Below are 25,635 nucleotides of genomic sequence, written 5' to 3'. Positions count from 1 at the left end.
CCTACGACCCTGAGATCATGACCTGAGCGGAAGGCAGAGGCTTTAACCCACTGAGTCACCCAGGCGCCCCCTGTGGGTTTATTATATGGATGTTACAGCTCCATGAAAAGACTATATGTATGTGGAGCCTAAAATAAAATAGTGATGGAGAGATCACTTTACGGAACAGAAGGAAGGTAGAAAAACACCCAGAGCTGGGGAAGGTCGTGGCATTATTTGAAGGCAGATAAGCCTTCTCCCTAACTTTCCGGGAGTGGGTGGGAGCAGTGGGAGGAAAAAACCAAAAAGGCTTATCATCTAGAGATGGAGAAGTAGGCATGCATACCAGTTTAATCGGGGAGAACCATAGTTACATGGCACTTTGGATCACTGTTACATTTTGCAATTATGCATACATTTATCATGTATCTACTTTTTAAGCATTGTATTTCTGGTGCCCAGCACAGTATCTGTTACGTAAAGAGTTAGGCAACCCAACTTTCAAAAGAATGACTGAAGGGCACCCGGGTGGCTCAGTGGGTTAAGCCTCTGACTTTGGCTCAGATCATGATCTCAGGGTTCTGGGATCGAGTCCCGCATCGGGCTCTCTGCTCAGCAGGGAGCCTGCTTCCCCCTCTCTCTGCCTGCCTCTCTGCCTACTTGTGATCTCTGTCTGTCAAATAAATAAGTAAAATCTTTTAAAAAACCAACATGACTCCAATTATCTGAGGTCCCCCGAGGAGTCCCGTCGACCCAGGCAGAGAGGAGCCCGGTGGTAGCCGGGGCTGGGGCAGGGGCTGGGGAGTCCGTGCTTGGCGGGGACAGAGCCTCCGTTTGGGGAGCTGGAAGCTCCGGAGACGGACGGTGGGGTGGTCGCAGGACGAGTGAGCTTCATGCCACCGAGCTGTGCACTCAGAACATTAAGTGGTAAATTTTATGCCATATATATTTCAGACGACTTAAAAACAAAGTTTGGAAATGAGCTTTCTTTCCGGGGGCTGTGTCCATAAACGACAAAAAGACTGCAATGGACTCTGAGTGGTCTCCCACAAATCTGGCGGATTTTAGTGGCTCATGCAGCCCCAGTCGACACCCATGGGGCTCGCAGGGTCTGGCCTCGAACCCGCGCACCTGCCCACTCTCATCAGCTGCGCCGGCTCCGCCTCCTTTGCGCCTCCGCCCAGAGCTTCAGGCGCATGCGCAAACCAGCTGAAGGAAGCGAGCAAGGGTGCACGCTCCTGGAGGCGTCTCGGTGGGTCTCCGCCCCTTTCCCCCGCCCGACCACAGGAAGGCGGCCGACGGCTGGCGCGCACGCGCCGCGGTCAGGGGCGGGGCCTCGCGGCTCCCGGCTCTGGGTCTCGCGAGAGGCTGGCGCGCAATTTCGTCGCTCCCCCTCCCTGCCCTGGGCTTCCCGGGCTCTGGCTGCAGCGTCAGCCTCGGAAGGGCCTCCTCGGCGGCGGCGGCGGCGGCGGCGGCGGCGGCTTCTCGGCCTCAGCCCCGGTGCCCGTCGGCGCCCCTCGGTCCGGGTCCGCAGCGACGCCCTCACTCGCCGCCCCGGCGCCCGCCGAGGCCGCGGCCGCAGCCCCGGGCTCGCGTTGGCGCCGCCCGCTCCCGGCCCGCCCCCTATGGGCCCCGGTTAGAGGTGCCGCCGCCGCCGGCCCGCGGAGCCCCGATGCTGGCCCGGAGGAAGCCGGTGCTGCCGGCGCTCACTATCAACCCCGCCATCGCCGAGGGCCCGTCCCCCACCAGCGAGGGCGCCTCCGAGTGAGTAGGCCGGGCTTGGCCGGGGTGAGGAAGGGGCGGGGGTCCCTGAGCAGTGAGGTCGGGCCGCGGGGCCCTCGGCGAAGAGGATGGGGGGCCGCGCTCTCGGTAGGGAGGTTGAGGGGAGGGGGGCCCTGGTTAGTGAGGCTGGGGCAGGGGGTCCCTGAGTGGAGAGGACGGGGTGCGGGACCCCGAGGATTGAGTCAGGAGAGGGGGTCCCTGTCGTGTGTTCTGGGGAGAGGGTCTCTGGGAGAAGAGGACGGGGTGGGAGGTCTGGAGGAGGGAGATGGAGTTGAGGGCGGTGGGGAGGAGTCTGAGGGGAGAATGAAGCCAGGGGGAGGTCCCTGAGGAAGAAGAGGGGGTATGGGGCCCCAGTAGTGAAATTGGGGGGGCTTGCACACCAGAGGGGGGGGGGAAGGGTCCCTGGAGGAGAAGGGCGGTAGAGGGCTAGGATGAGCCAGGACCCCCTAGGGGAGAAGACTAGTGGAGGGTCTCTAAGGGCACAGGGGCCGGCGGGGCCCCTGAGCAGTGAGGTCAACTGCGGGATCCTGGCAGGGAGGAGGACAAGGCACGGCAGCAGAGAGGAGGGCTTTGGGGGCAGGGACAGAACGGAGCATCTGGGACAGTGGGGTCTTGAGACCGGGAATCCTGCTGTGGGAGGGGCACACACTTGCGAGGTCAAGCGAGGGTGATCCCTTGGCCATAGACGTCCCTGGAATCTCCCCACTCCTGTCCCCCACAGTAAAGAGGAGCAGGACGGTGGCAGAGGCCCCTGGCTGGGGTCTGTTTGCTGTGGGTGTGGCGTGACCCCCTGAGACCCAGGTGCGATGGGGGAGCATCGTGCGTGGCCCCACTCAGGGGACCCAGCCCCTGTGCCCCGGGCAAGAGGGTCTGAGGCCTGTGTGTGCGGCTTGGCCTCTTTCTCTGTCTCTGAGCAGGCAGCTCGACATGGGGACCGGGTCCTTATTTTCAAAAGCCGCTGCTGACTCTTCCCGCAGGAGAGCGCCTTCTCCATTCTCTCTCCTCGCTTCTGATTTCCACCCCTTCCAGAACGGCCCCCTGCAGAGGAAGCCAGCCGTTGGGATTCCAGGGTTTCCTTGTAGCCACAGCTGGGTTGCTAGTCCATGTAAAGTGGATGGATCAGCTGACGACCAGGACGCATGTTCAGATGGCAGGGCCCGGCGAAGACGACTTTGCAGCGTCTGGCCTCAAAAGCCACCTCTTCAGCCCTTTAGGGGAAAAGCGTGTCGTGTGCACTCATCCCTTTGCCTTCCCTCCTCTGTCCCTTCCTCGTCCAGGTCTCTGTTACCCAGGCTTTCAGGGAGCGCCTAGTAGGCCCTCGGTCCCGGCTCAGCACCGTGGGTGATGAGCACGGCTTGGCAGTGAGGATGGACACGGGTTTGGTTCTAGGCATTGCCAGTTCCCTGCATTGCGACCCACAGGCAGGTTACTGAACCTCTCGGAACCTGTTCCCTCCTACGTGGGCTGGAACTACAAGATACCCACCTTCCAGGAAAATCTTGAGCGTGAAACAAGGTGGTGTTCGTAAGCCCTGGTGTGTGTTCAGGAAGTAGCACCTAGTCCCCTGCCTTCTAGCAGCTTCTCGCCGTAGCAGCTCCGGTGACTCCCCTCACCTCGTTCCCAGCCTGTGCCCCTTTGCTCAGCCTCCAAGTTCTAGCCTAGTTACGGTCCAGTCTGAGGTTTGGAAGTTTCCTGAGAGAGCCCCAGTCCCCCAGGTAACACCCAGGGACCTTTAGAGACTCTCTGAGCTGCCCACCATCTCTGGTCCAGTCAGCCCCTGGCCACCGCCGGGATTTGACATGTGCCAGGTCCAAATTCAGGGGAGCTGGATGTGTAATATGCCTGCCAGATTCCAGAGGCCTTATATGAAGAAAAAGGAAAATAAGTTTTCATTAATTTGTTTATACTGATTACATGTTGAAATTTGTATTTTTTTTAAGATTTTATTTATTTATTTGACAGACAGAGATCACAAGTAGGCAGAGAGGCAGGCAGAGAGAGAGGGGGAAGCAGGCTCCCCGCCGAGCAGAGAGCCCGATGTGGGGCTTGATCCCAGGATCCTGGGATCATGACCTGAGCCGAAGGCAGACGCTTTAAGCCACTGAGCCACCCAGGCGCCCCGAAATTTGTTTTTGATGGGTTAAATTGAATATGATAAAACTAATTTCACCTGATAGGTATTTTTTAACGTAGCCAGAAAAATTTTAATTGTACACGTGTAAAAAAAAAATTGCCCACATGACCTTTGGGACAGCAGTGGGTTAGCCCTTTGGTGCATTGAGCTAATGTCTGCCCACCTGTTACAGGGAGCTGCTGTTGACTCCAGGATTTGGGTCAAAGTCAAGGCATTCGTGAGAATAGTTTCCGGTCAAAATTCCTTGGGAAATTCCTCATATCACCTAAGAAAGGGGTGTATATGGTGGGGTATTGGGTTTTTTTCTTTCCTTTTTTTTCTTTTTTTAAAGATTTATTTATTTATTTGAGAGAGCGTAGGGGAGGGAGAGAACCCCAAGCAGACGCCACCCTGAGCATGGAGCCCGATGTGGGGCTTGATCCCGTGACCTGAGATCATGACCTGAGCCGAAATCAAGAACCAGACACTTAACCAACTGCATCACCCAGGCGACCCTGGTTGTTTTTTAAGGACCGGCTGCAGGAACGTTTGTGCACATAAATGCTTCGTGTTTAGAGTAACAACGTCCTAAAGCCTGCTGGCTGGGCGGCCGCGCCCTGGGAATTCTGCGCTCTCTGCCCCTCTTCATTTCCCCGCAAGTGCTCCTGTGTCGTTCGTGTACTTGAAAGGCAGGAATCTTGCAGCTTCTGTCTTCTGCCCCGCGGCTCTTGTTCCTGGCCCTGACCCCGCTCAGCACGAGTTTCCTCCTCTGTGTCCGCCTGAGCCTTCCCTCACCTGACCCGAGGCTCGCCCCCCGCCCATCCCCTCCCTGTTCCCGCGTCTCCTTCCCACGCAGTCGAGAGTCCTCGTGTCAGGAACGGAAGCTCGTGGGTCTGAGACCAGCACCAGTGAGCCAAAGCCGGTCCCGAAGGAGGGGCTGGTGTCTGATCCATCCCGGTGTCCTTGTGGCCGCGCACCTGGGGCCTGGCACTCGGCGGCCTCCCCCTGAGCCCGGCCGGGCGCAGTCCTCTTTCCGCAGCCTGCACTGTCTTCACTGGCCCTTGCCCTTTGGGTCTTTGCAGAGCAAACTTGGTGGACCTCCAGAAGAAGCTGGCAGAGCTAGAACTGGATGAGCAGCAGAAGAAGCGACTGGAAGCCTTCCTCACCCAGAAGGCCAAGGTCGGGGAGCTCAAGGACGATGACTTTGAACGGATCTCGGAGCTGGGAGCTGGGAACGGCGGGGTGGTCACCAAGGTCCAGCACAGACCGTCCGGACTCATCATGGCGAGAAAGGTGAGGGGCGGCCGGTGAGGGCGGGCCCTCCATCCCTGAGCCCTGCGGCGGTGTGTGGTGGGGCAGCCCCCCCCCCCCCCCCCCCCAAAAAGGGGGGGGGTTTGAAAGGGGCGGGCCTCTGCTTTTTTTTTTTTCTTTTTTTTCTTTTCTTTTTTTTTTTGAAGATTTCTGTTTTTTTATTTGACAGAGGTCACAAGTAAGGCAGAGAGGCAGGGAGAGAGAGAGGAGGAAGCAGGCTCCCCGCCGAGCAGAGAGCCCGATGTGGGGCTCGATCCCAGGACCCTGGGATCATGACCTGAGCCGAAGGCCGAGGCTTTAACCCATTGAGCCACCCAGGCGCCCCAGGCCTCTGCTTTCCGATGGGCCCCTGGGCTTGGCACTGTCAGCCCGCCTCGGTCCTCAGGGAGAGCCGGCCTCTGGTTAGGACACGGCAGTGCCCCTCTGCCTTGAACATCTCTTCCCTTCTGTCCCTGACTTCTGCCTTCCAGAACTTACACTCCCGTGCTCAGAAACGTCCGGATGGTTCTAGACTGGCGCCCTCACCCGGGCTCCCAGCTGAGCGGTCCCTGCCAGCTGGATGGGTGGAGAATAGGAGGATGTGACCCTTTGGGGATAGTGGCTCACATAAGCAGGGGACTTTGTGTGACAAATTATTCTGCTCCTACAGGCATGTTCTCTCAGGCAGGGAAAATCAGCTCTTCTGGAGTCCCCTCCCCCATAGGTCCTACTGCGCATGCTCAGAAACCCAGGCACCCCATGCCTGCGTGGTGCCCACTGTCCTGCCTTTCCTGGGAGCGCTGGGCTGGCTGGCTGGCCCCTGGCCTGTTCCTCCTGCCCCTGGATCACCGCCGCCCTCCGAGACCTGGCTCTACCCCCTCCACACAGGCAGCCTTTGCTCATCTGGAGACCCCAGAAATCTCGGGTCTGCTGTCACCCCATGAGCAGGGATAGAAAAGCAGATGTGAGATCCACGGCTGGTGTGGGGGAGGGACCCTGCGAACAGCGTGCTGGCCCAGGTCAGCATTGGGGACCTCGGAGAGCCCCCAGGCCAGCTGAGTGGTCGCCGGGGGCACCAACGGGTGCTGCGTTTGGATTCTGGGCTTTGTGAGGACTTAAGGTCATCAGATCTCCAGAAACAGCCTGGGTGGGGCTTCTTCCCAGGCAGGACCCTTTGTTGCCAGCATCCCTGTGGCCCCTTGGATCGGCAGAGGATGTTCCTAACCAATATGACAGCCGGGAGAGAGCAGAGCTGTTCTGTAAGCCCCGAGTGAACTGGTCTTGAGGTTTACAACCACATGTGATAGAAAGTGTGTTCTTGACTCACGCGTTGCGTTCTGACTCCTGCATCCTTCTGCGAGCCCGGGGGGCCGAGACCTCTGCGTTGCTCAGGCCCCGGGGGCCGTAGGGTAAATTAGGGTGTGTGTTGGGCACGTGCTCTCCTTGGCTCCCCAGAACTCGGGCAGAGGAGCCTGTTAGGGCGTCGCACTTGCTTGCCTCTGATGGGGGTCTGTGGCCCTTGCGAGGCCACGTCGTGGTCCTGGCTGCCATCCTTTGAGTGGCTGCTGCGCAGCAGAGCTGGTGTCCTGTTCTGGTCTCAGGGGAGCAAAAGCTCCATTTTACACACAAGGAAACGGGCCAAGGTGGGTCGGCATCTGAGTTGGGTGTGAGCCCTCTCGGGTCTGCCCTTTCCCGTTGGGCCTGACCTGGAGGAACTGTCAGCGTCTTGCCTCGAGAATGTCTTCCCTTCTCTTTCTTGTGTGCACCCCCATTCCACAGTAGAAGTCGCCGAAACTCCCGGACGGGCTTGGTGTTGGGCTTGAATGGCTAGCGCCGTCCCTGGGTCACCAGCTCCCGAGTGCACATGACCCCAGGTGGTGGCGTGGAGAGAGCGTGGGTTTGGGTGACCCGGGAGCCCTGCCCTGACACACGCTTGACGGCTCGGCAGCCGTGTGCCCCTGGAAACAGGGTCGAGCCTCTAGAACCTGCATGGGGGTGGTTCTCCCCGTCCCTGGGGAGCTGTGGAAATGTGTGCTCAGAAGTGTGCCCCTTCCCGTGCCCGCTCTTTGTCCATATGCACTCCGTGTGGCTCCTTGGGGACCTAGAAGGCCCACCCTGCAGGCCCGGGTGGAAGTGGCCCACGAGCTCCTGCATCCTCCCCACACCTTTCCCAGAAACATCTTGACTTCTGGTGGCCGTCCTTCACATGCCAGGCCCCAGCTCCAGGCTCCTGTGACCTCCGGGTTTCCATCCGGTGCCGCCCACCTGTGCCCTCCCTCCTCCCCGTCCTCTGGTGCAAAGCCTGGAGTTCTTGCTACCCCGCTCGGTCGCTCATCTGTGGCTGCGGTGTCCGTGGCGGCCGCCTGGTCAGCCGTGTGCACGGAGCCCCCGAGACGCGGCTGGGGTGTGCTGTCGTGCAGAGAACCACGGCACCAGGTTTCAGAGGCTCAGTATGGGACCATTGCATGAATATTTTTTACATGGATTGCATGTTGAAACAGTCTTTTTTTTTTATATTTGACAGAGATCACAAGCAGGCAGAGAGAGAGGAAGGGAAACAGTCTCCTCACTGAGCTGAGAGCCCGATGCGGGCTCCATCCCTGGACCCTGGGATCATGACCTGAACTGAAGGCAGAGGCTTTAACCCACTGAGCCACCCAGGCGCCCCTGAAACAGTCATTTTTTGATATGCTGCATTGAGTTAAAATACGTGAAAAGAGTCATTTCTGTTTCTTTGCACTCTCGTAACGCCGTGGTAGGCGGAGGGTTTACAACTAAACACGAGGCCCGGTTTATTTCTGTGGCTAATGTTGGCCTCTGTCACCCTGTGGGGGGCTCATCCTTCGGCCTCAGGAAATCTTTCTGGGATTTTGAGAGCAGACGTCCTGCCTTCTGCGTAGACCGCAACTTTTCATACCAGCATCTCCTGTGTGCCTGTTGGCATCACGTCACAGATGCGGTTCCCCCAGAGGAGAGAGCATCCCCAAGTCCTACTGGGGGTAGCCCTGGGGGGGAGCACAGGGCCTGGAACCCATGGCCAGAGCTTGCCTTCCCAGGTGGAGGTATGAAGCTTTGCCAGGGAGTGGCGAGAAGTGCCACAAAGACCTTCTGCTATTCTCAAGGTGGCCGGAGTCATCGGGGAGCAGGTGTTGCTCCCCACACATACTGTGTGCCTCCCTGAGCTTGGCGCATACCCCTTCCTGCCTTGGTGGCCTCAGTCAGCATTTTGCCCCCCCCCCCCCCCCACTGGCCACCACATCTGTCCGGCCAACTCCCACTTGTCCTTCCAGGCGCGTGTCCCCTCCGAGCAAGTCTTTGTCGCTCCCTCTCCCTATTACAGGGCTCCGATGAAACGTGGGACCTCTGGCGATAGGTTCAGACGCCCCTGACAGGCAGGTGGAAATAACGTTCTGTTGTCCTATTGCAATGGTCGGAGCAGCTGGGATTCTAAGCGGCCCGGACGTGGAGCCCCGGCTTCGACGCTTTCCCGTTGGGCGTTGCTGTCAGATTTGTCAGCCGTGACTGCATCCCTCCAGACGGTCCTCGGGTTTCTTCCCGTGTGAACGTCGGGATGCCGTGGGGGAGTCCCCGTTCCGCTGACTTGAACTTGGTGGAAGGGGAGCCAGGAGCCTCCTCCAGGTGGTTCCCTGCCTGAGCGTCGTGGGCTCGGGGCCCATCCCCAGAGCAGCACGGAGGGCGTCTCGCTCCTGTCCTGGCGGAGCGGCGTGCCTGTGCGTGGTGTGGGTCACGTGTGTCTCTTCACCTGGCGAGGAACACTAGGGTGGCTGCCGCACTCTGGCAGCTGTGAGTCCTGCTGTGCGAACACAGCCGAATGAGTGTGTGTGTGGACATGTGTTTTTGTTCTCTAGGTAAGTGCCTTGGCGCGGATTGCACAGTGTCGAAAGCTGCCGTGAGCACATTGAGGGTCGGGGGCCAAAGCCCCCTCCTCCTGGGCCCCCTCGAAGCCTGGTCTGAGCCCCCTTCACTTCCCCCCGCAGCTGATCCACCTGGAGATCAAGCCGGCCATCCGGAACCAGATCATCCGCGAGCTGCAGGTGCTACACGAGTGTAACTCTCCGTACATCGTGGGCTTCTACGGGGCCTTCTACAGCGACGGCGAGATCAGCATCTGCATGGAGCACATGGTGAGTGCGCCTGCTGCTGCTGGGTCCCCTGGGGACGCTCCGTGCCTCGCGGCCGTGTCCTAGGTCCCCAGTTCTGTACGCACAAGACGCCCTGCTTGCAGCCTGGCCTCTGCCCGCACACCTGGTGGAAGCCATTCCCCACTGGCTCGCGGGCAGCCGGCGTCCCTTTCCCCACGGTCCGTGTCCCAGTCGCGGCCAGAGCCTGTCGGGTCGTTCATCGAACGCCGTCGGGGTGGCAGGCCCAGGTTTCCCACCTGTCGGGAGCAGCAGCGCAAGGAATGTCCTTGGGCCAGAGGTGGGATGAGGTCCCGGAGGCGAAGTCCCGGGCCCAGGGGCCCCGGAGCCCCGGAGCAGAGGGCAGCGATCTGTGCGCTCTGCTCAGGGTGAGACCCGGCTTTGCCACCCAGCTCGGGTCTGTGGAATCAGGAGCTCCGGGGTGGAACCCGGGAACCGATCTTGTTTCAAACCACCCTGTTGGTTCTGATGAGCCCCCTTGTTAAGAAACGCCGGTCTTGAACCTCAGAAATGGGTGAGTTCGGGGATAACGAAAGCAGAAGTGGTCAGAGCTGAGGGCCCTGGGAGGAGGTGCTGCCGGCCCCGGGCAGAGCCTGATTCGTCAGGTACGGGGCTGCGCGCTGCCGGGCTGTCTGGGCGCGGGCCCTTTGGGGCCCTTGCAAAACCAGGATGCGGTGACCTCGGGCCCGGGGTCTTCGGTTACGCCTTGCAGGCATGGCGCGCTCTTCCCTGATGGTTTTGTAACGGAGGCAGGAAGTGAGTTTGAGCAAGCAGCCAGAGGAGAGCGTAGTGAGCAGCCGCGTGGCGGGACCCTGCCCTGGAGAAGGTGCTTCCCGCCCTCCCGCCCTGCACCTACCTGGCCCCAGGCTCCTGGCCCGGCAGTGCCCAGACGCAGAGGGAGCGGGAGGTCAAACCCGCCGCCCGTCTGGCGGTCGCTGCAGACAGGCACCTGGCGCAAGAAAGGACGGGGCGTCCCTTTGTGATCCAAGGGGCACCCTTTGCCTTCTCTTCCTGTTTTCCCCGAACACAGTGGGAATTCAGAGGTGCCTCTTGCCCTCATAGAGGAGGGGGAGCGATTCAGCCTGGCCTGCCTTCTGCTTCTGTTGTCGGTGAACCTAAGCAGAGGTTTCCCGCATGAGGCGTCTGCCCCCAGCAGCACGAGGAGGAGCTGCTGGGGCGGGGAGAGGTGCTGGCGGTCCCAGGGGTGTGTCGTGCCCACCCACTGCATATTCCTGGTTGGGTTTTCTTGGTGAGATTTCCTGCGGGGCAGCGGAGGAGGGCAGTGGCTCCCTCCCGCATTGCCTTTGGGTGAGGTGTGCACCAGCGCTGAGCGCTGCTGCCCTGCCCACCGGTTAGCCAGGAGCCTTTGGGAGGGGGCGCTGCGGTCAAGGAAGGGGTAAGAACAAACGGATCATAAGATACTGGAAGGGGAAGGCTGTCCCACCGGCCTTCGTGGTGTTTCCACCTCAACGTGGCCGTGCATAGAACCGCCCCGTGTGCCCAGGGCCTCTCTAAGTGTGCGGGACGTTCCTGCCACACTCACTCGTGTGCCACATGGCGGGACAGCTCAGGGTCAGCTTATACTCCACCGCACATCTCCCAAAGGCGTGACTTGGGACCAGGTTCCCCCCACTGCACCCGTCGGGGTGGCAGTGCCTGCCCCGGGGGTGGGTGTGGGGGGGTCCAGTCTTCCTGCGGAGTCTGGAGCAGGGAGCACAGGGTGAGATGCAGTCTCTGTGCAGGTTTGGGTGTGAATCGGCTCCTGTTCCCGACCGAGTCGATTCCAGCCCTGGCTTGCGAGCAGAGACCCGGAGGAGGGGGTGAGCAGCCCAGTCTCAGCACAGAAAGGGGAACTCTCCAGGCCGCACCTGCTGGCTTCTGGGGCTGTCACTGACAACTCAGGGCATGGACCCTGCAGACCGTGGGTATCTGGGGGGCAGCTTACTGTCTGTTCAGAGGCACCTGTTGGTATTTTGGGGCATCTAGTCACATCTGAAGCACGTGCTCTCTTGTTCTGTAATAGTGAAAATCACACATCCGCTGGTCGGGGAGAGGTAAGGAACGGTACCGGGCCGCAGGGAGGGGAGACGGTGCTGACGTGCCGAGGGAGGAAATAGGCATCACGGGAGCCCACTTAACGTAGAGTTCTTAAACTCTGTGTTTTCCAGCGCATATGGGAGCGTATGCAAATACACAGAAGGATCTGGAAGCCACATTTCAGGGGAGGCAAGTGGAAACTTAGGGAGAGGAGAGGGTCGCTTACCTATAATTGCTTTTGTTTTGAGAGAGAGAGGGAGGGAGATTGCATGAGCAAGGGAAGGGGCAGCATTTCCAGCAGGCTCCACACTGAGCCCGACGCGGGGCTTGACCTCACGACCCGGAGATCATGACCGGAGCCGAAACCGGGAGCTGGGCGCTGTACCAGCAGAGCCACCCGGCCGTCCCTACGGTGGAGCTTTTTTCTTTCTTTCTTTTTTTTTTTTTTTTAAGATTTTATTTATTTATTTGACAGAGATCACAAGCAGGCAGAGAGGCAGGCAGAGAGAGAGAGGGAAGCAGGCTCCCTGCTGAGCAGAGAGCCCGATACGGGACTCGATCCCAGGACCCTGAGATCATGACCTGAGCCGAAGGCAGCGGCTTAATCCACTGAGCCACCCAGGCGCCCCTGAGCTTTTTTCTAAGACGGTATTCGAGCGGCGCTTGCTTAGTAAGAGCGCCGTTCCCGGAACACTTAGAACACACACACAAAACGAAAGCGCATGACGCTGCACAGGGTGTGACATTTGGGGTCAGAGGGACCCAGTTGTGCTGTCTCCTGCACCACTTCCTGTCAGCGTGACTTGAGCAACTTACAGTCTTCTCAGCGTGGACCGGGGTCTCATCCAGAAGCGATCCTGCCCCCGACAGACGCTGGGCCGCGTCTGCAGACGTCTGTGGTGGACACGGGGATGGGGCGAGGCAGTGGCAGCCAGAGAGGGGACGGAATTGTCCATTCCCCGTACTGTCAGAGCCGCTGACGGGGTCCCCGCGCGGGGTCTGGCCTGCCGTAGCCTTTCTGGGGTGCCTCCCCGGACATCCTCATCTAGAAACCTGCCGTGGCTCCATGAAAAAGTCCAGAGCGAAAGGAGCTGTGTTGGAAAGCAGGGTCCTGGTTTAGAAAGAATTTTGCGGTAAGCTTCTACGGTCGGGAGGTAGAGGGGACAGCGGACCCTCGAAGGCCTTCCTGCTGGTCCTCCAGCGGACCCAGGAAGGCTGGGCCCATGGGTTTCTCCCGGGCCAGGCCTTTCCCTGTGCACACTCCGCCCCTCCAGCAGGAGCTAGGCCAGAGTCACTTGCTGGTTGTGGAAGCTTCACAGCGTGCTGGGTGTTCTAGAGCTCCCACCCCTGGCCTTTCTAACTGAGCAAGGCTGGAGTAGAAGTGCTGGAGATGGCAGGTCCCCGGCCCTCCCCACCGTGTCCCACCTGGCGTCCCGGGGGGGACCCTGGCCTGGGCTTGGTCTCCTGGTTTGCTGTCAGGCAGCCTGTGGATTTAAGGCCAGGCCTGGGGTGGGGAGCTGAGTGGGACCTGTGCAGGGAGCACAGCACCGGACCTATTGGCCAGAGGCAGGGGAGCGACTCCATCCCCCGGTGCCTCCCCCGGTGCCTCCTGGCCTCGTGTCCCAGCTCTCTGACCCCAGTGCGGTGCGGCTGCCTCGGGCTGGCAGGACTGGAACCCAGGCCCCAGAAGCAGGCGGTGGAGCTCTGGCGCCTTCGTGGTTGCTCTGATTGCCAGCCCGGCTCTCTGCCTCGCCCGCCGCTGCCGTGGCAACCTGGGAAGGCCAGCTGAGTCAGAGGCCTGGGCTCCCGGAAGGCCAGGCCGCCGAGGGAGCGTACTGCCTTGTCCTTCCTTACTGGATGGGCCGTTCTGGAGCCCCAGAGCTGCGAGGGCCTGAAGGAGGCCCCACGCTGGGCCAGCAGGTGGCACTTGGCAGTGGTCTGGCCTCTGCTTCCTGTGGAGGAAGCCAGGCTTCGGCTCGCTGGGAACCGGGGAAATGCTTCGCCTTCCTACCTGCTGCTCCGGTGTCCCTCGCGGGACCATCCTCTGCCCTGCAGAGCGCCTTGCCCGGCCACCCACTCAGCACGGCGGGCTTTTTTTTTTTTTTTCTGTGCTGACCCTAGGATGGTGGCTCCCTGGACCAGGTGTTGAAAGAAGCCAAGAGAATTCCCGAGGAGATCCTGGGGAAGGTCAGCATTGCGGTAAGTGGCTCCAGCCCCTCTGGCCAGGCAAGCGCTGGGGGCTGTGCGCATGCTCCTGGCCGAGTGCTCTGCCCGGGTTTACTCTCCCCACCCCCTTCATGTGGCCAGAGTCAGAGCAGCCACCGGAAGCCCGGGACTGCAGCCCACGCCCATCTCTCCCATCTGCGGGCCTGGCCAGTGGCATCTTGTGGCCTATAAACGGGAGTGATGCTTCCCTTCCCCATTCAGGTGTCAGGGGTACCCAGGGCCCGAGTGGCAAGGGCCCGAGTGGCAAGGGCCCCAGCTGCATAGGACCCCACAGTGCCACTGTCCCTTGGTGAAATGGCTGTCCACCTGCAGGGCCTCCATGCAAACTCAGCTCGGAAGCGCTCCCCAGATGATCCCCGTCGGGGCAGGGCAGCCCCCCTGCTGGGCCTTGGGCCTGGCCAGTCCCTGCTGAGCGCCTGCCCGGCCAGTGGGCCGTGCATGTGCTCGCTGACCTGGGACAGAATGACCGGCCCTGCTGCTCTTCTCACTTGCCCCCGCCCCTCAACGCGGGCTCCTCCCTGAGCTCGTGGGCCCTTAGGTCTAGCAGACTGGCAGCCCCTTAGGTCTGCCCACGGTGCTGACCCCAGCCTGGGGCTCCCCCACAGGTTCTCCGGGGTTTGGCGTATCTCCGGGAAAAGCACCAGATCATGCACCGAGGTGAGCCAGGCAGGGGTGCCTGGGGGCTGGGCGGGGCCGGCGGGCAGGCCAGGCTCCCCGCTCACCTGCCCTGGCCCTGCCCTTAGATGTGAAACCTTCCAACATCCTCGTCAACTCCCGAGGGGAGATCAAGCTGTGCGATTTTGGGGTGAGCGGACAGCTCATCGACTCCATGGCCAACTCCTTCGTGGGAACGCGGTCCTACATGTCTGTAAGTCCATCGGGCCGTGAGGAGGGCTGGATCCTCCCTGGCCTGTCAGCTGTCCTGTTTTCCAGAAGCTTTTCCAAAGCCTGCGGTTCTCCGCAGTACACTTCCCGTTTCCGCTGGTTTCTCTTCTCCGTCAGATTCTCACTGGGGCTCTCTGCCCACACGCCGGGTTCTCTCTGGAAGTGCCGCCCGGTGCCTCCCGCTGACAGGAAGAGCCCCGTGCAGGAGAGCAGTCAGGCAGCTTCTGGGCCGAGAGTCTACCCCCCCAGATAGCTTAGGAAACATCTGGGTGACCTCAGGAGCAGACTCGGAGAAGCTAGTGTTGGGACTGTCGTGGAGGAGGAGGCATCCCTCTGCCTTTGCTGGGGCGGCCCCCCTTTCCCAAAAGGGCCGGAGGTCGGGCCATTGAGCGCCGTTGTCAGCCCCGGCCAGGAGCGTCGTGGTCCCGCGGCAGGGGCAGGGAGGAGCGGGAGTCGCTCTCTCTCCGCTGCTGGGTCTCTGGAGGGTAGCCCAGGCCTAGATGGGGCTGCAGGAGGAGCGCCACGTGCGCTCCCAGGTCCCAGCGCCCCTTGGGGCGTCTCTCTGCTCTCTCGCCGACAGCCGGAGCGGCTGCAGGGCACGCACTACTCCGTGCAGTCGGACATCTGGAGCATGGGGCTGTCGCTGGTGGAGCTGTCCATCGGAAGGTACCCCATCCCCCCGCCAGACGCCAAGGAGCTGGAGGCCATATTTGGCCGGCCCGTGGTGGACGGGGTAGAAGGAGAGCCTCACAGCATCTCGCCGCGGCCGAGACCCCCCGGACGCCCCATCAGCGGTACGGCCTGACTCTGGAACTTCGGGCTGGGACAGGCCGCGAGCCGAATGTGGGGAGTGCCTTGCACGGGGGCCGCAGCTGCCTCTGCTCTGGCCCCTTCAGCACCAGCCGTCCCCCGGGTTGCCTTAACTGTGCTCAGCAGTCCCGGGTGGTCCCGAGGCTTCTGGGGACGGTTCCCCAGGCCATTGCCATCTAAGGCAGCTGCGCAGGTTGTGGCCAGCCTGGGAGGGCTGGGGGGGGCAGTTGTTCTGGAAACGATCTCCTCAGCCAGGCTGCTGGTTGGTGGGTTTCCCAGCATTTCATCACACGAGGATGGCCCCGCGAGCCACCTACGTGCCTGCCGCCTGGACTTGGCGGTGAACGTTCTGCTGTGTTGGGGCCGGGCCTTGCAGAACCTGCAAGGGATGGCTCAGAATTTCCTTGGGTGGCTTGTCCGCTTCAGTCCTGACACAGCGTGGGAGCGGACAAGAGGCCAGGGGGCTTTGGGGGACTCTGCGGGCCGGCAGCAATCCCCTGGAAGGTTGGGGGCTCCCCCGGGCGCGTTCTGGGGGTGGAAGAGAAAGGGTTACGGTGGCTGCAGCGTAATTAGGAAGCAGCGCTTAGGACTCAGGTTTCCATTTTTGAAGTCAAGTGACAGGAAGGGAGTCGAGCGAGGCCAAGGGAGCGTGCAGCCGAGTGCGGCTGGGCGTGTTTGCGGCCGGCTTCATGGAGCCCTTAGGCCTCACGCTCCCCAGGCCTCACTTGTGGAAGGTGTACGGATCGTGGAATTCTGTATCGTCACAAGCTTGCGCCAGCATAACCAGCGTCTAGTTTCAGAACGTTCCATCACCCCCGAAAGAAGCCCCTTACCCACTCGGGTCTCTTCCCCCGGCCCCCACGAGCCCCCTTCCTGTCCGTGGAGGGGCCTGGTCTGGGCGTGTCGCACGTGTGGGCTCACATCCTGGGGGGCCTTCTGTGTCTGGTTCCCTCCCTGCGCATCGTGGGCTCAGGGTCTGTCCCCGGGACGGCATGGGTCAAAACTTTGCTCCTGCTCACAGCCGTGTGTCTCAGTGTAGTGGACCGCATTGTTTTTGCGGCTCATGGACACAGGCCATCCAACAGCAACTTTCACAGTATTTTTGTGCCCAGCTTCTCCTTTTCTAGGGACAGACCCTCACCGCTGGGGTGTCTTGATTTTCTCCAAGGGTAGAAACCGCCTACCACTGCTCCCATCTGTGTCCCCAGGCCCTTGCTCTGTCGCTCCCCACACCGATTCCCAGATGGCATCGCGGGTGTTCAGCTGTGGCCCTGTCCCAGCAGGGAGGAGTGGCGGGCCGTGCCAGGCCACCTTGGCCTGCCAGCACCTTCCCCAGCCCCGGCCCTCATGCCCGCTTCAGGACAGGGGACAGAAGGCGAAAGTCCAGCTGCCAAACCTGGCCCTGGCCAGCTGGGTGGAAGTCAGGGGTCAGCTACCCCCAGCTGGTCGTCCGGTCTGGGCAGCACTTGGGGCCTGATGCTGCCCTCACCCGCGGCTCCGTGCAAGGTCACGCCGCCAGCCTTGCTGCTGGTCAGCACCACCCGCACAGCCTGCCTGGGCACCGCGCGGCAGGGGTTGTGACTCCGGCACAGCCTGGAAGCAGCACCGTGCCGGATGTGTGACTTCTCAAAAAACACTCCTGTTCATTTTGGCATTTTGCTTTGTTTTGTTTCGTTAACTCACCGGAGGCTCAGAGAGAAGCTGAGTCTGAGTCTGAGTCTGGGTCCCCAGAAAGCGAGCCTAGCAGCAGGGAAGCCCACCGGGGCGCCTCCCCTGCTCTGGGCCAGTGTCAGGGGCAGGATACTCGGCCAACGCCTGCCTTACCCCTGTTTTGTCTCGGCCCACGCAGGTCACGGGACAGACAGCCGGCCGGCCATGGCCATCTTCGAGCTGCTGGACTATATTGTGAACGAGGTGCGTACCTGAGGCCCCTCTGGCTTGTCTTCACGTGGGCAGGTGAAGCCTTTGGACTAGGAAGTCGCTACCCAGAGGAAGGGATGCCACGCGGAAACTGGACTCTGTTGGGGAGGAGTCGGGACGGGCAGGACCTCCGGATGGCCAGTCGTGGGGGTAGGAGTGCGGCCTTCCTGCTGTGCCGCACGAGTCCCACTTCCCAGGCGGAACTCACGTGCCCGTGTGTGTGCGTGTGTGCGTGCACGTGTGGGGATGGGGGGAGTAGAGACAACCCCATAGTCCTGCTGCGGGACAACCCCCCCCCCGCGCCCAAGCTGCCCCCCCATCCCCGGGAGCTTCCACACATCTCGGAGTCCTTGCGCGCACAGTCACGAATGACCCCCGTCCCCAGGGACAGCTCAGGGCAGGAGGCGTGGCGGGCCCGACCCCCCAGATCTTCCTCGCCACTGTGTGAGCAGGTAGTGGGGTTGTTTCTGTCGTAGACGTCGCAAGATGGGAGCAGCCTCCTTGGGCTGCGGCTGGACAGGGACAGAGTGGGACCTGTCCCCAAAGCCCGCCCTCCCCGCCTGGCCGTGTCGCCCCTCCCAGGCCTCCTTTGGGCCGAAGTATGCTTCCGGGGGGTCCTCTGGAGTCAGGGCAGAGAAAGGGGATGGCGTGTGGCACTGGCTTCGCATAGGGTGGCAGGGTGAGTGGCCTGGAGCAGGCTGGTGGTGACAGAACAGGACAGGCCGGCTCTGGTGACACAGCTCGCCCTGCACCTGCAGCCACACCTAGGCCCAGCAATCCCGTCCTCCCAGGAGCCCGCCGCCACCTCCCACCCCTGCCTGGAGGGGGGCCCCTTGGGTTTCACCGGGCAGTCTGCCCGCTGCCTTCCCTGACGGGGGCCTGACCCTGCACCCGGCTGTGCCCACCCCAGCACATACACATGGGGCCAGGCTCCTTGGGCTTCTGGAACCGGCTGCCTCATACCCCACCCCTTCCCCCGATGGTGCAGACCCCCGGCGGGAGATGGGTGGGCCCTGTTCTACTCCCTAGAACCAGCTGTGATCCCCAAACCAGAACTTTCCAAAGAGAACCCCAGATGAGCCTGAGACCAAATTGGCAGGACGGGCCACAAGTCCTGTGGGGAAGCTGCCAGAAGGCAGGGGTCGGTGGGGGGGGCCTCCGCCTCTGGCAAGGGGAAGGGACTAAGGCCAAGAGAGGTGCCTCTTGAGGGTCCCCCAAAAGTGCTGGACTGTCCTCATGGATTCAGGCCCGGAAGCACCTTCTCCCCAAGATTCTGGAACCTTCTTCAAGCATCCAACTGCCACCTCTCTGCTCTCTCCCACAGCCGCCTCCCAAGCTCCCCAGTGGCGTCTTCACCCAGGATTTCCAGGAGTTTGTAAATAAATGGTAAGGTGCCACCACCCCCAGCACAGTCTTGGGGCGGGCCAGGGCAGGATGCGATGCCGCCAGAGGCCCCGCCTGCCTCCCGGGACAGCTCCCACACCCCGGCCCCGGCCCAGGTGCACACTTCCTTCCTGGTCCTGGGCCAGGTCCCCCTTCCTGGATCAGCGGCAGGACTGCCCATGGGCGGTGGCATCGGGGCACCTGGAGCTCACCTGAGAACCCAGATAGGTTCCCTTTCCAAGACTGCTGAGTCGTGGTGTCCATCTGCTGTCCCCAAAGCCCAGAACAAACCCGGACTTCAGGCTCTTTGGAAATGACGCCATTCCTGCCTGCTTTCCGCCAGCAGGCCTCCAGGTTTCCTAATTCCTCAAGCCCTGTAACCCACTAGCTTCCAAACAGGCCTTCCAAGTCGGGTTCTGGCAGGCAGCCAGCTGTTCTCAGTGCGTCAGCATGGGCCTGGGGCGAGCAGGCTCTGGCGTAGGAAGGGGGCCTGGGGCCACCCCCTCACCTTGAGGGCAGTCCTCCAGGTCAGGGCGGGTGGAGTCTGCCGGCCTCATTGCTGCCTGGGGACTGCATCCCACACGGTAGCAAACCCACTCCCGGGGGTGAAGGGACCACTGGCCCTTTGCACGACCACTGGCGAGCACACTGCCACACCAACCAGCGGTGTGGGTAAATGTTTTTCTACACCTTGTGTGGTTTTTTTTTTTTTTTTTTTTTTTTTTTTTGGTTCTGAACAGCCACCGTTTGACTTCAGGCTGGTTTGAGAGCAACTGTGTTTAGGAGCATTTCTGCTTTTTTGAAGGAAAAAGTTCATTTTGGCATTCAGATTCCCAGATCAGGGGGGTTTATTTGCTGTTGCTGTTTGGCCTCAGACTGAGCAGTGGCTAGGAGTCCCCACAGCCTTTCCCCTTCCTTCTCGTCCTGGTGTCAGACCCTTGCCCTTTCCTCGCCTGGGGTCCTGCCTTCACCCCTGCTCCTTGTCATGATCGGCTTCAGCTGGGCCAGGCGCGGGGAAGGGGCTGACCTGTCATGGCTCAGAAGGTGGGGTCGCATGGCCGCTGGCTAACTGCCCTGCGCCGTCTCCCCCCCGTTCTCTCTCCCTCTCTCCAGCCTAATAAAGAACCCAGCAGAGCGAGCAGATCTGAAGATGCTCACGGTAAGTGACCCCAGGGGCACGGGCTCGCCCCGGGGAGAGGATAGACCCCAGGCAGCCCTCAAGCGGCTCTGCTGTCTTGCACGGCATGTCCCCACAGAGAGCCCCTGTCTGTGGTCTCCTGGCTCCACTAGTGGGCGGGTCTAGAGCGGCTGTGGTGCTCTTGGCTCCTGGAGGTGTGGTCAGGGGTGTTCCTGGGGCTGGTGGGGCCCCATAGGCTGGGGAGACCCAGGGTTGCCAGCCTCCCTGTCAGTCCCAGGGCTGTCATCTGATGTCCTTGAGAACCAGGGTGGGCGTCGAAACTCCCCTGCCCCTGGCAGGGCAGGGGACACGGGGCAGTGAGGCCACTGGTGCATTCAGTCCCCTCCACTGCCTGCTCTCATCCCCATGGCCCTGCCACGCCTGCGGCAGCCCGCCCTTCACCCACCTCCACGACACGAGACCTTGTGAGTCCCGGGCACTGGGCCCCCGTTGTGGCACAGCAGAACGTGAGCCTTTTATTCAGTGTCAGGACGCAACCTTTCCAGGAAGGGAGTCTCAGCCTTCCTGCCTCCTTCACAGAGTCTCCACCTCAGGGCCTTTGCATAGGACAGTCCTGCTCCCCGGGGGACACATCCTGTGGCCCTCTCGGCTGGCTTGTCCCCATCCTGGGGTCTCTGCTTTGGCACCTCCTGTGAGGCATCCCCAGGCACCTTATCCAGTCTTGCCTCCTCTGTTAGTTTCGGTGACAGCCAATGTCTCCTGGTCATGGGCACCACCGAGGGCACCATGTGGGAAGGGTCTGTGTGCCCCGGTGCCAGCAGAGAGTTCCAGTTATACGTGTTATAGGCACGTGTGTTGCCACCAATATGTGTACAGATAAGTGATCTAGACGAGCTCCTCAGTGTTGACCCCGTGGGGCACCCCGGTCTTTCTGCCCCAACTTAAACCACTTCCCGTGGGGCCTGCTGACCCAGACCGTGGGAGTCCTGCCACCCAGCTGGGCGTCTCGAGGCCTGCACCCCTCCCGTGCCCCCCAAGCCCCCATGGCCGCCCCTGCCCTGCACGCCCTTGGGGACAGCCTTGCTCATGCCCCCCAGCCTTCAGGAGGGAACTGCCAGTGTCCCGTCCTGTGCAGTTGCCCCCGGCCCCACGTGGCTCTCACAGTTCTGGAAACGAAACAGAATGCTGAGTTCTGTTCAGCCCCGGGAGCCCAATGTCAGTGCCTTGGGAGGCTCTCCGGGCCCGTGGCTGCTGGACCAGACAGAACGTGTTGGGGAGTCACTGTCCTCGCAGACGCTTCTCCCGTTCCAGACCCGGCGTTCTCCCCGGGGCGACCGTGGGGGACAGCAGGTGGTGTCTGGGGACCTTGCGGGCTTCACGATGGGGGTGCTCTGGGCGTCGAGGGGCTGGGGACAGTGCCGTCCCCCTCAGAGCGTGACTGGCCCCACATGGGTGGTGCTGGGCGCTGTCCGGGGCTGACGAGCCCACCTCACCTGCCACCCCCCCACACTACCACCCCCCCACCCCCTGCCCCCCACGAGCTGCAGTGGGCGGGCCGTGGCCTTCCTGACACGCCTCTCCTCCCTGCAGAGCCACGCCTTCATCAAGCGCTCCGAGGTGGAAGAAGTGGATTTTGCCGGCTGGTTGTGTAAAACGCTGCGGCTGAAGCAGCCCAGCACACCCACGCGCACGGCCGTGTGACAGGGTCCTGCGGGTGACCTGCCCGCAGTCCCACCCGCGCCCCGCCCCTCCCGCCCAGGCCGGGCCAGGCCAGCGCCTCCCCTCCCCGGCCCGGCCCGCCTCTGCCTCCGCCGTCCGCGGAGCCGCCCGCACACACCGCGGGGACACTGAGCCTTGCTCCCGCCTGTCCCAGCCGGTGTGGCCTCCGGTCCCCGGGGAAGGGTGACGGGTGACGCTGCTCGCGGGGTCTTCTCAGACCTGCTTCTTAGGGTTAAAACAAAACAGGGAAAGAAAACGCAAACCGTGCCCAGTGTACTCCTTGTTCGTTTGTTGCGGGGGGACGGGGGACGGGGGTGCGGATGAGTCTCTGGCTTAGCCCCAGGCCTGGAGAGCTCCCCGTGAGCCCCCCGCCCACCTGGGGGCAGCGTCATGGGGTAGGGGAGGCACCGGGAACTGGCTTCGCTCTGTTTCCAAGAGATGCAGCGTCAGGGGGACCCTCTAGACCTCGGTGTCTTTCACCAGAGAAGGAGGTGCCACAGCCCTCGCCGGCGCCCACCCTAGAGGTGCGCCCCAGCACCCATTGCTGGTCATGGGGTCCACTCCCTGCCTCCGTCTTGTCACGCCACTGACCCGCCTGTGACGTGCCCCCAGGAGGGACCTGCTCACGGCCTCCTGTGCTGCAGGGGCCGCCCTCCCAGCTCTCAGTGCAGGTGCTGAGCTGACACTTGGCAGAAAGGAAGCAGCGGGCTTCCAGGCGTGGTCGAGAAGCCCCGCAGACCCGCTGAGCCTGCGCAGTCCCGCGCCTGCAGGCTGTGGCTCTTCGCGTCCCCTCTGCTCACCCAGGGCGCGCCCCTCAGGCCCTCCGGCAGGTCAGCCACAGTGGCCGGGCAGGGAAACAGTGAGGGTGTGGTGGTCCCGGTTCTCTGTCCGTCGCGTTGTGCACATGGCCCAGGACCCAGGGCTGAGCCACTGCGGCTGGAAAGCAGGGCCACCTCTGAAGACGGGGAAGCCACCCCCTGGACGCCGTGGCAGGTCACGGGGCCCAGTTGCTCTGCGGGGCATGGCCAGCGGCCAGCCCTGTGTTTCTGGAGGCGGCCCTTCTAGTCTCCCACCTTCTTTCCTGCGGGCACCAAAGAAGAGACAAGTTGCTGGCTCCTTGTGCCAGCTTCCCAGGTTGCCACCACTGCTAGTCCCCAAAGTCTCTCCTGGTCGAGAGGAGAATAAAGAAGATCCTGGAAGTCTGCCGCTGTCCCTCTGTGGGGCCGGGAAGGTGGGTCAGCATCTGGGCGGTGGGGTCCAGCGCGGGCCACCAGGATCGGCCACATCTTGGGGCCTGTCCCACCCATGCCTAGCCGCAGCCGCTGAGCCTCCAGTGACCGGCTGCCATTTTCAAGGGGTAAGAGACCATGGTGGCTGGGTCCTGAGGGCTCGGGGAGGATTGGGAATCCGTGGGGAGGCCGATTCCAAAGCAGGATGTCTCTAGCTCAGGACCCCAGGAAGGTCTGGGTGCCGCCCCAAGGCTTCCGCTCTGCGCTGCCACAGGGCCGGACTGCAGAGAAGTGGGTCCTTCTCTTCCATGTCTGCCCCAGACCAGGCTCCTGGGAAGCCGGGCGCGCGAGAGCCTCAGGGACCTAGACCAGCGCCTCCCGGGCTTCCTCCCCACTGCCATCTCCCGCACACGCCGGGCTCTCCGCCGGCCGGACCTGATGGCGGGGGCTCCTCGGCGAGGGGGCAAGGCTCCTTGGAAGTCCTGTAGGAGCTGGTGGTTTAGGTGTCTCCTGACCTGGGGGTCGGGGTAGAAGGTGACCCTTGGGGGAGAGGGAGCGTTTTGTGCGGCCACGCTGAGGTTTCTTGGCTCTTTTTGAAGAATCGCGACACCATCAAGTACGGGAGCCACAAGGGAGCCCTCCGCCTCCACGTTCGGGGGCCCCTGCAGACACACCCGTGACCCGGGCACCCCCTCTTTCTGCCCGCTGTCCAAACAACGTCAGAGCTCCGCAGTCTTGTGCAGCGAACGGGTTCTCGTCCGTCCGCGCCAGCCTGCCTCCTCCTGCTCCCTGCGTCCCCCGAGGGCGGGCTCTGTCCCTTCGGCACCCTTTGTGCCGCAGAGTCCTGAGAAGTTCCGGACGGCCCGCTGGGGCCCCTGGCCCTCCCAGGAAAGCCCACCCGCCCTGTGTGGGCCCGCGCCCCCTTTCCGCAGGGCACAGGCCTGCAGACCTGGCAAGGTCGTGGCACGCCATGCCAGCCCCAGCCTGACGCCCCGGCAGCCGCGTCTAGGCTGGGGAAAGACCGGGGAACGTAACCTGATGGCAGGTTTATTCGCCCCAGTAGCAGCAAATTACCACTTTTATTTTGTAACCGACATGAGATGAGCAGTGTGGTCTTTTAGGTTCTTAACATGTTTCTTCTTCCACGGAGCCTTTGGAATCTGGCATGTTTTTTGCCTTCACAGCACCCCTCAGGCCGGCGTGGTCACATCTTGGAGCCCAGGGGCCATGTGTGGCCAGGACTACACAGCATAGGCCCAGCTGCGCTCTGCTCTGTGTCCGCTCGGGGTGTCCGCTCAGGCTGTCCATCCACTGGGTCTTACCTGGGGACGCAGGGCCATGTCCGGGACATCTGTGGTGGTCACACTGGGGGCTCCTGGCCTGCGGTGGACGGGGCCAGGGGTGCTACTCAGCCCCCACCGCACCCTGGCTGGCCCCACAGAGAAGGATTCCCCGTGGCCACGGTGGGGCGGGGGGAGCTCTGTACACACTAGACACCAGAGTCAATCCCCAGGGGTCAGGGCCCAGGTGACCCTGGTATCTGTGAGTCCCCCCCTCTCCCCAACTCCGTGTGTGTGTTTAAGCTCCACGTGGGGCTCGAGCTCGGGAGGTCAAGAGCCGCGTGCTCCAGACGCCCCCAGTGTGCGCCTTTAAATGTGTGTGGCTCCCAGAACCTCTGCAGTCGGATGACGGTGGAAGGCAGTGACTTGGGAGGTCGGTTGACCCCCCAAACCAGGGTCTCACCTGGGGCTGACTTGCCCCGCAGGGGACACGGTCCTGTCTGGGGACCTCTGTGGTAGTCACACTGGGGAGCTCCTGGCGTTGAGAGGGTGGGGCCAGGGGTGCTGCCCCGCCCCCACAGCGCGGAGGACAATCCAGCCCTAAACCCCACCCCAGTTCAATGCCCCAAGAGGCAGAGGCCTCTGTGCCCCAGCCAGTGGACTTCTCGTGGCCGGAGCCGGGGGCCCCGTGCGGCAGGAGGGATGTGGGCAGAGGGTCCCCAGAACCTTCTGGAAGGTGGGGAGTCCAGAGCAGGGTGCTCAGCCAGCCCTCAGGGCAGAGGTGTGTGCTGGGCAGGAAGCCTCAGGTCAGAGGCGGAAGTCGGCCTCTCTCTGTGGGCCACGGACTCCGGGTTAACAGAGGTCAGAGGAAACTGCCACAGGGTTTCCCAGAGCGCAGGGTCCAAGCAGGAGTGGGGTGGGGAGGGGGCCCTCCAGGCGCCGCCCCTCTCGGGGCTCGGCGCCGCCCAGGTGTGTGAGCCCGGGGGCTGCCGGCCAGGTGCTCGAGGACCGACCTGGTCGGCCGTCCCCATGGCAACCGAGGAGGAGGAAGGAGGGCCGGAGGGAGAGGCCTGGGCCCCTCCGTGGCGTGAACCGAGGCCCGCCCGGCTGTCTCGGGTTTCCGGCTCGGGCTTCCCAGGGGACAGAGGGAGGCCGAAGAGCAGCCCTTGGAGAACCAGGGGCCTCAGGTGAGGGAGGGACTCAGGCCCACAGCCCTGCCCCTTCCCCTGGGACACCCACATCACTGTCCCCCTGGGTCTGTGGCCCGTTCCCTCCCCGCCCCCGCCAGCAGGAGGGGGGGGTCCTTCCTGGAGCCCAGAGATGGCGCCTGCCCCTCCCCCCGGGAGGAGCAGACCCTCTGGGGCAGCCCGAATCCTTCTCCTCCACCCTGGCCACCGCCTGGAACGGGGGCAGCACAGTTCTCTGACGCCGGAGGGTCCCGCCTCCCCCAGGACAAACACCGGTCATCCTGCCCTCGCCCGAGCCACGCTTTCTCTTGACTCTGTCACTGTCTTTTCTGTCCCCTGGTGCCCTATGGCGGGGCCCGCAGCCTGGCCGGAGGCTGAACACAGCTCACGGAGCCCTTGAGGCTAAAGGCAAAGCGACAGGAACCGTGAAGGGGGGTCCCGAGGGCCGGGCAGAGCGCACCCCAGCAGCGGAACTCGCATAGGCCCGGGCTCGGAGG

The 25,635-nt window shown here is 62.4% G+C and overlaps 1 protein-coding gene across 3 annotated transcripts; it reads left to right on the top strand.

Annotated features, from left to right (window-relative positions):
- Positions 1–1,340: 1,340 nt before the first annotated feature.
- Positions 1,341–25,635, top strand: MAP2K2 (mitogen-activated protein kinase kinase 2). 3 transcript variants are annotated; one of them, XM_059388666.1, is made up of 11 exons: positions 1,348–1,743; positions 4,957–5,167; positions 9,163–9,309; positions 13,483–13,560; positions 14,193–14,244; positions 14,331–14,455; positions 15,053–15,266; positions 17,132–17,196; positions 18,527–18,588; positions 19,699–19,744; positions 21,314–21,709. In XM_059388666.1, exons 1-11 carry the CDS (start codon positions 1,652–1,654, stop codon positions 21,422–21,424), a joined length of 1,203 nt encoding a protein of 400 aa, XP_059244649.1. In that variant the 5' UTR covers positions 1,348–1,651; the 3' UTR covers positions 21,425–21,709. The 3 variants fall into 3 exon arrangements, with proteins under 3 accessions (XP_059244648.1, XP_059244650.1, XP_059244649.1); XM_059388665.1 differs by lacking the exons at positions 18,527–18,588; positions 19,699–19,744; positions 21,314–21,709 and adding an exon at positions 25,390–25,635 and having other exon boundaries at positions 1,341–1,743; XM_059388667.1 differs by lacking the exons at positions 18,527–18,588; positions 19,699–19,744; positions 21,314–21,709 and adding an exon at positions 17,679–17,900 and having other exon boundaries at positions 1,342–1,743.

The sequence above is a fragment of the Mustela nigripes genome, chromosome 2, assembly GCF_022355385.1.
Source record: "Mustela nigripes isolate SB6536 chromosome 2, MUSNIG.SB6536, whole genome shotgun sequence".
Taxonomy (NCBI): domain Eukaryota; kingdom Metazoa; phylum Chordata; class Mammalia; order Carnivora; family Mustelidae; genus Mustela; species Mustela nigripes.
The sequence above is the reverse complement of the archived record's forward strand: the minus strand, read 5'-3'. Positions and strand labels throughout refer to the sequence as shown.

What these genes read in the sequence shown, in the direction of transcription:
- MAP2K2 (XM_059388665.1), top strand. Translation starts at nt 1,652, where the DNA reads ATGCTGGCCCGGAGGAAGCCGGTGCTGCCGGCGCTCACTATCAACCCC. An exon ending in ACCAGCGAGGGCGCCTCCGA is followed by an intron (nt 1,744 to 4,956) that starts GTGAGTAGGCCG and finishes GGGTCTTTGCAG; the next exon opens with AGCAAACTTGGTGGACCTCC. An exon ending in GAACGCGGTCCTACATGTCT is followed by an intron (nt 14,456 to 15,052) that starts GTAAGTCCATCG and finishes TCTCGCCGACAG; the next exon opens with CCGGAGCGGCTGCAGGGCAC.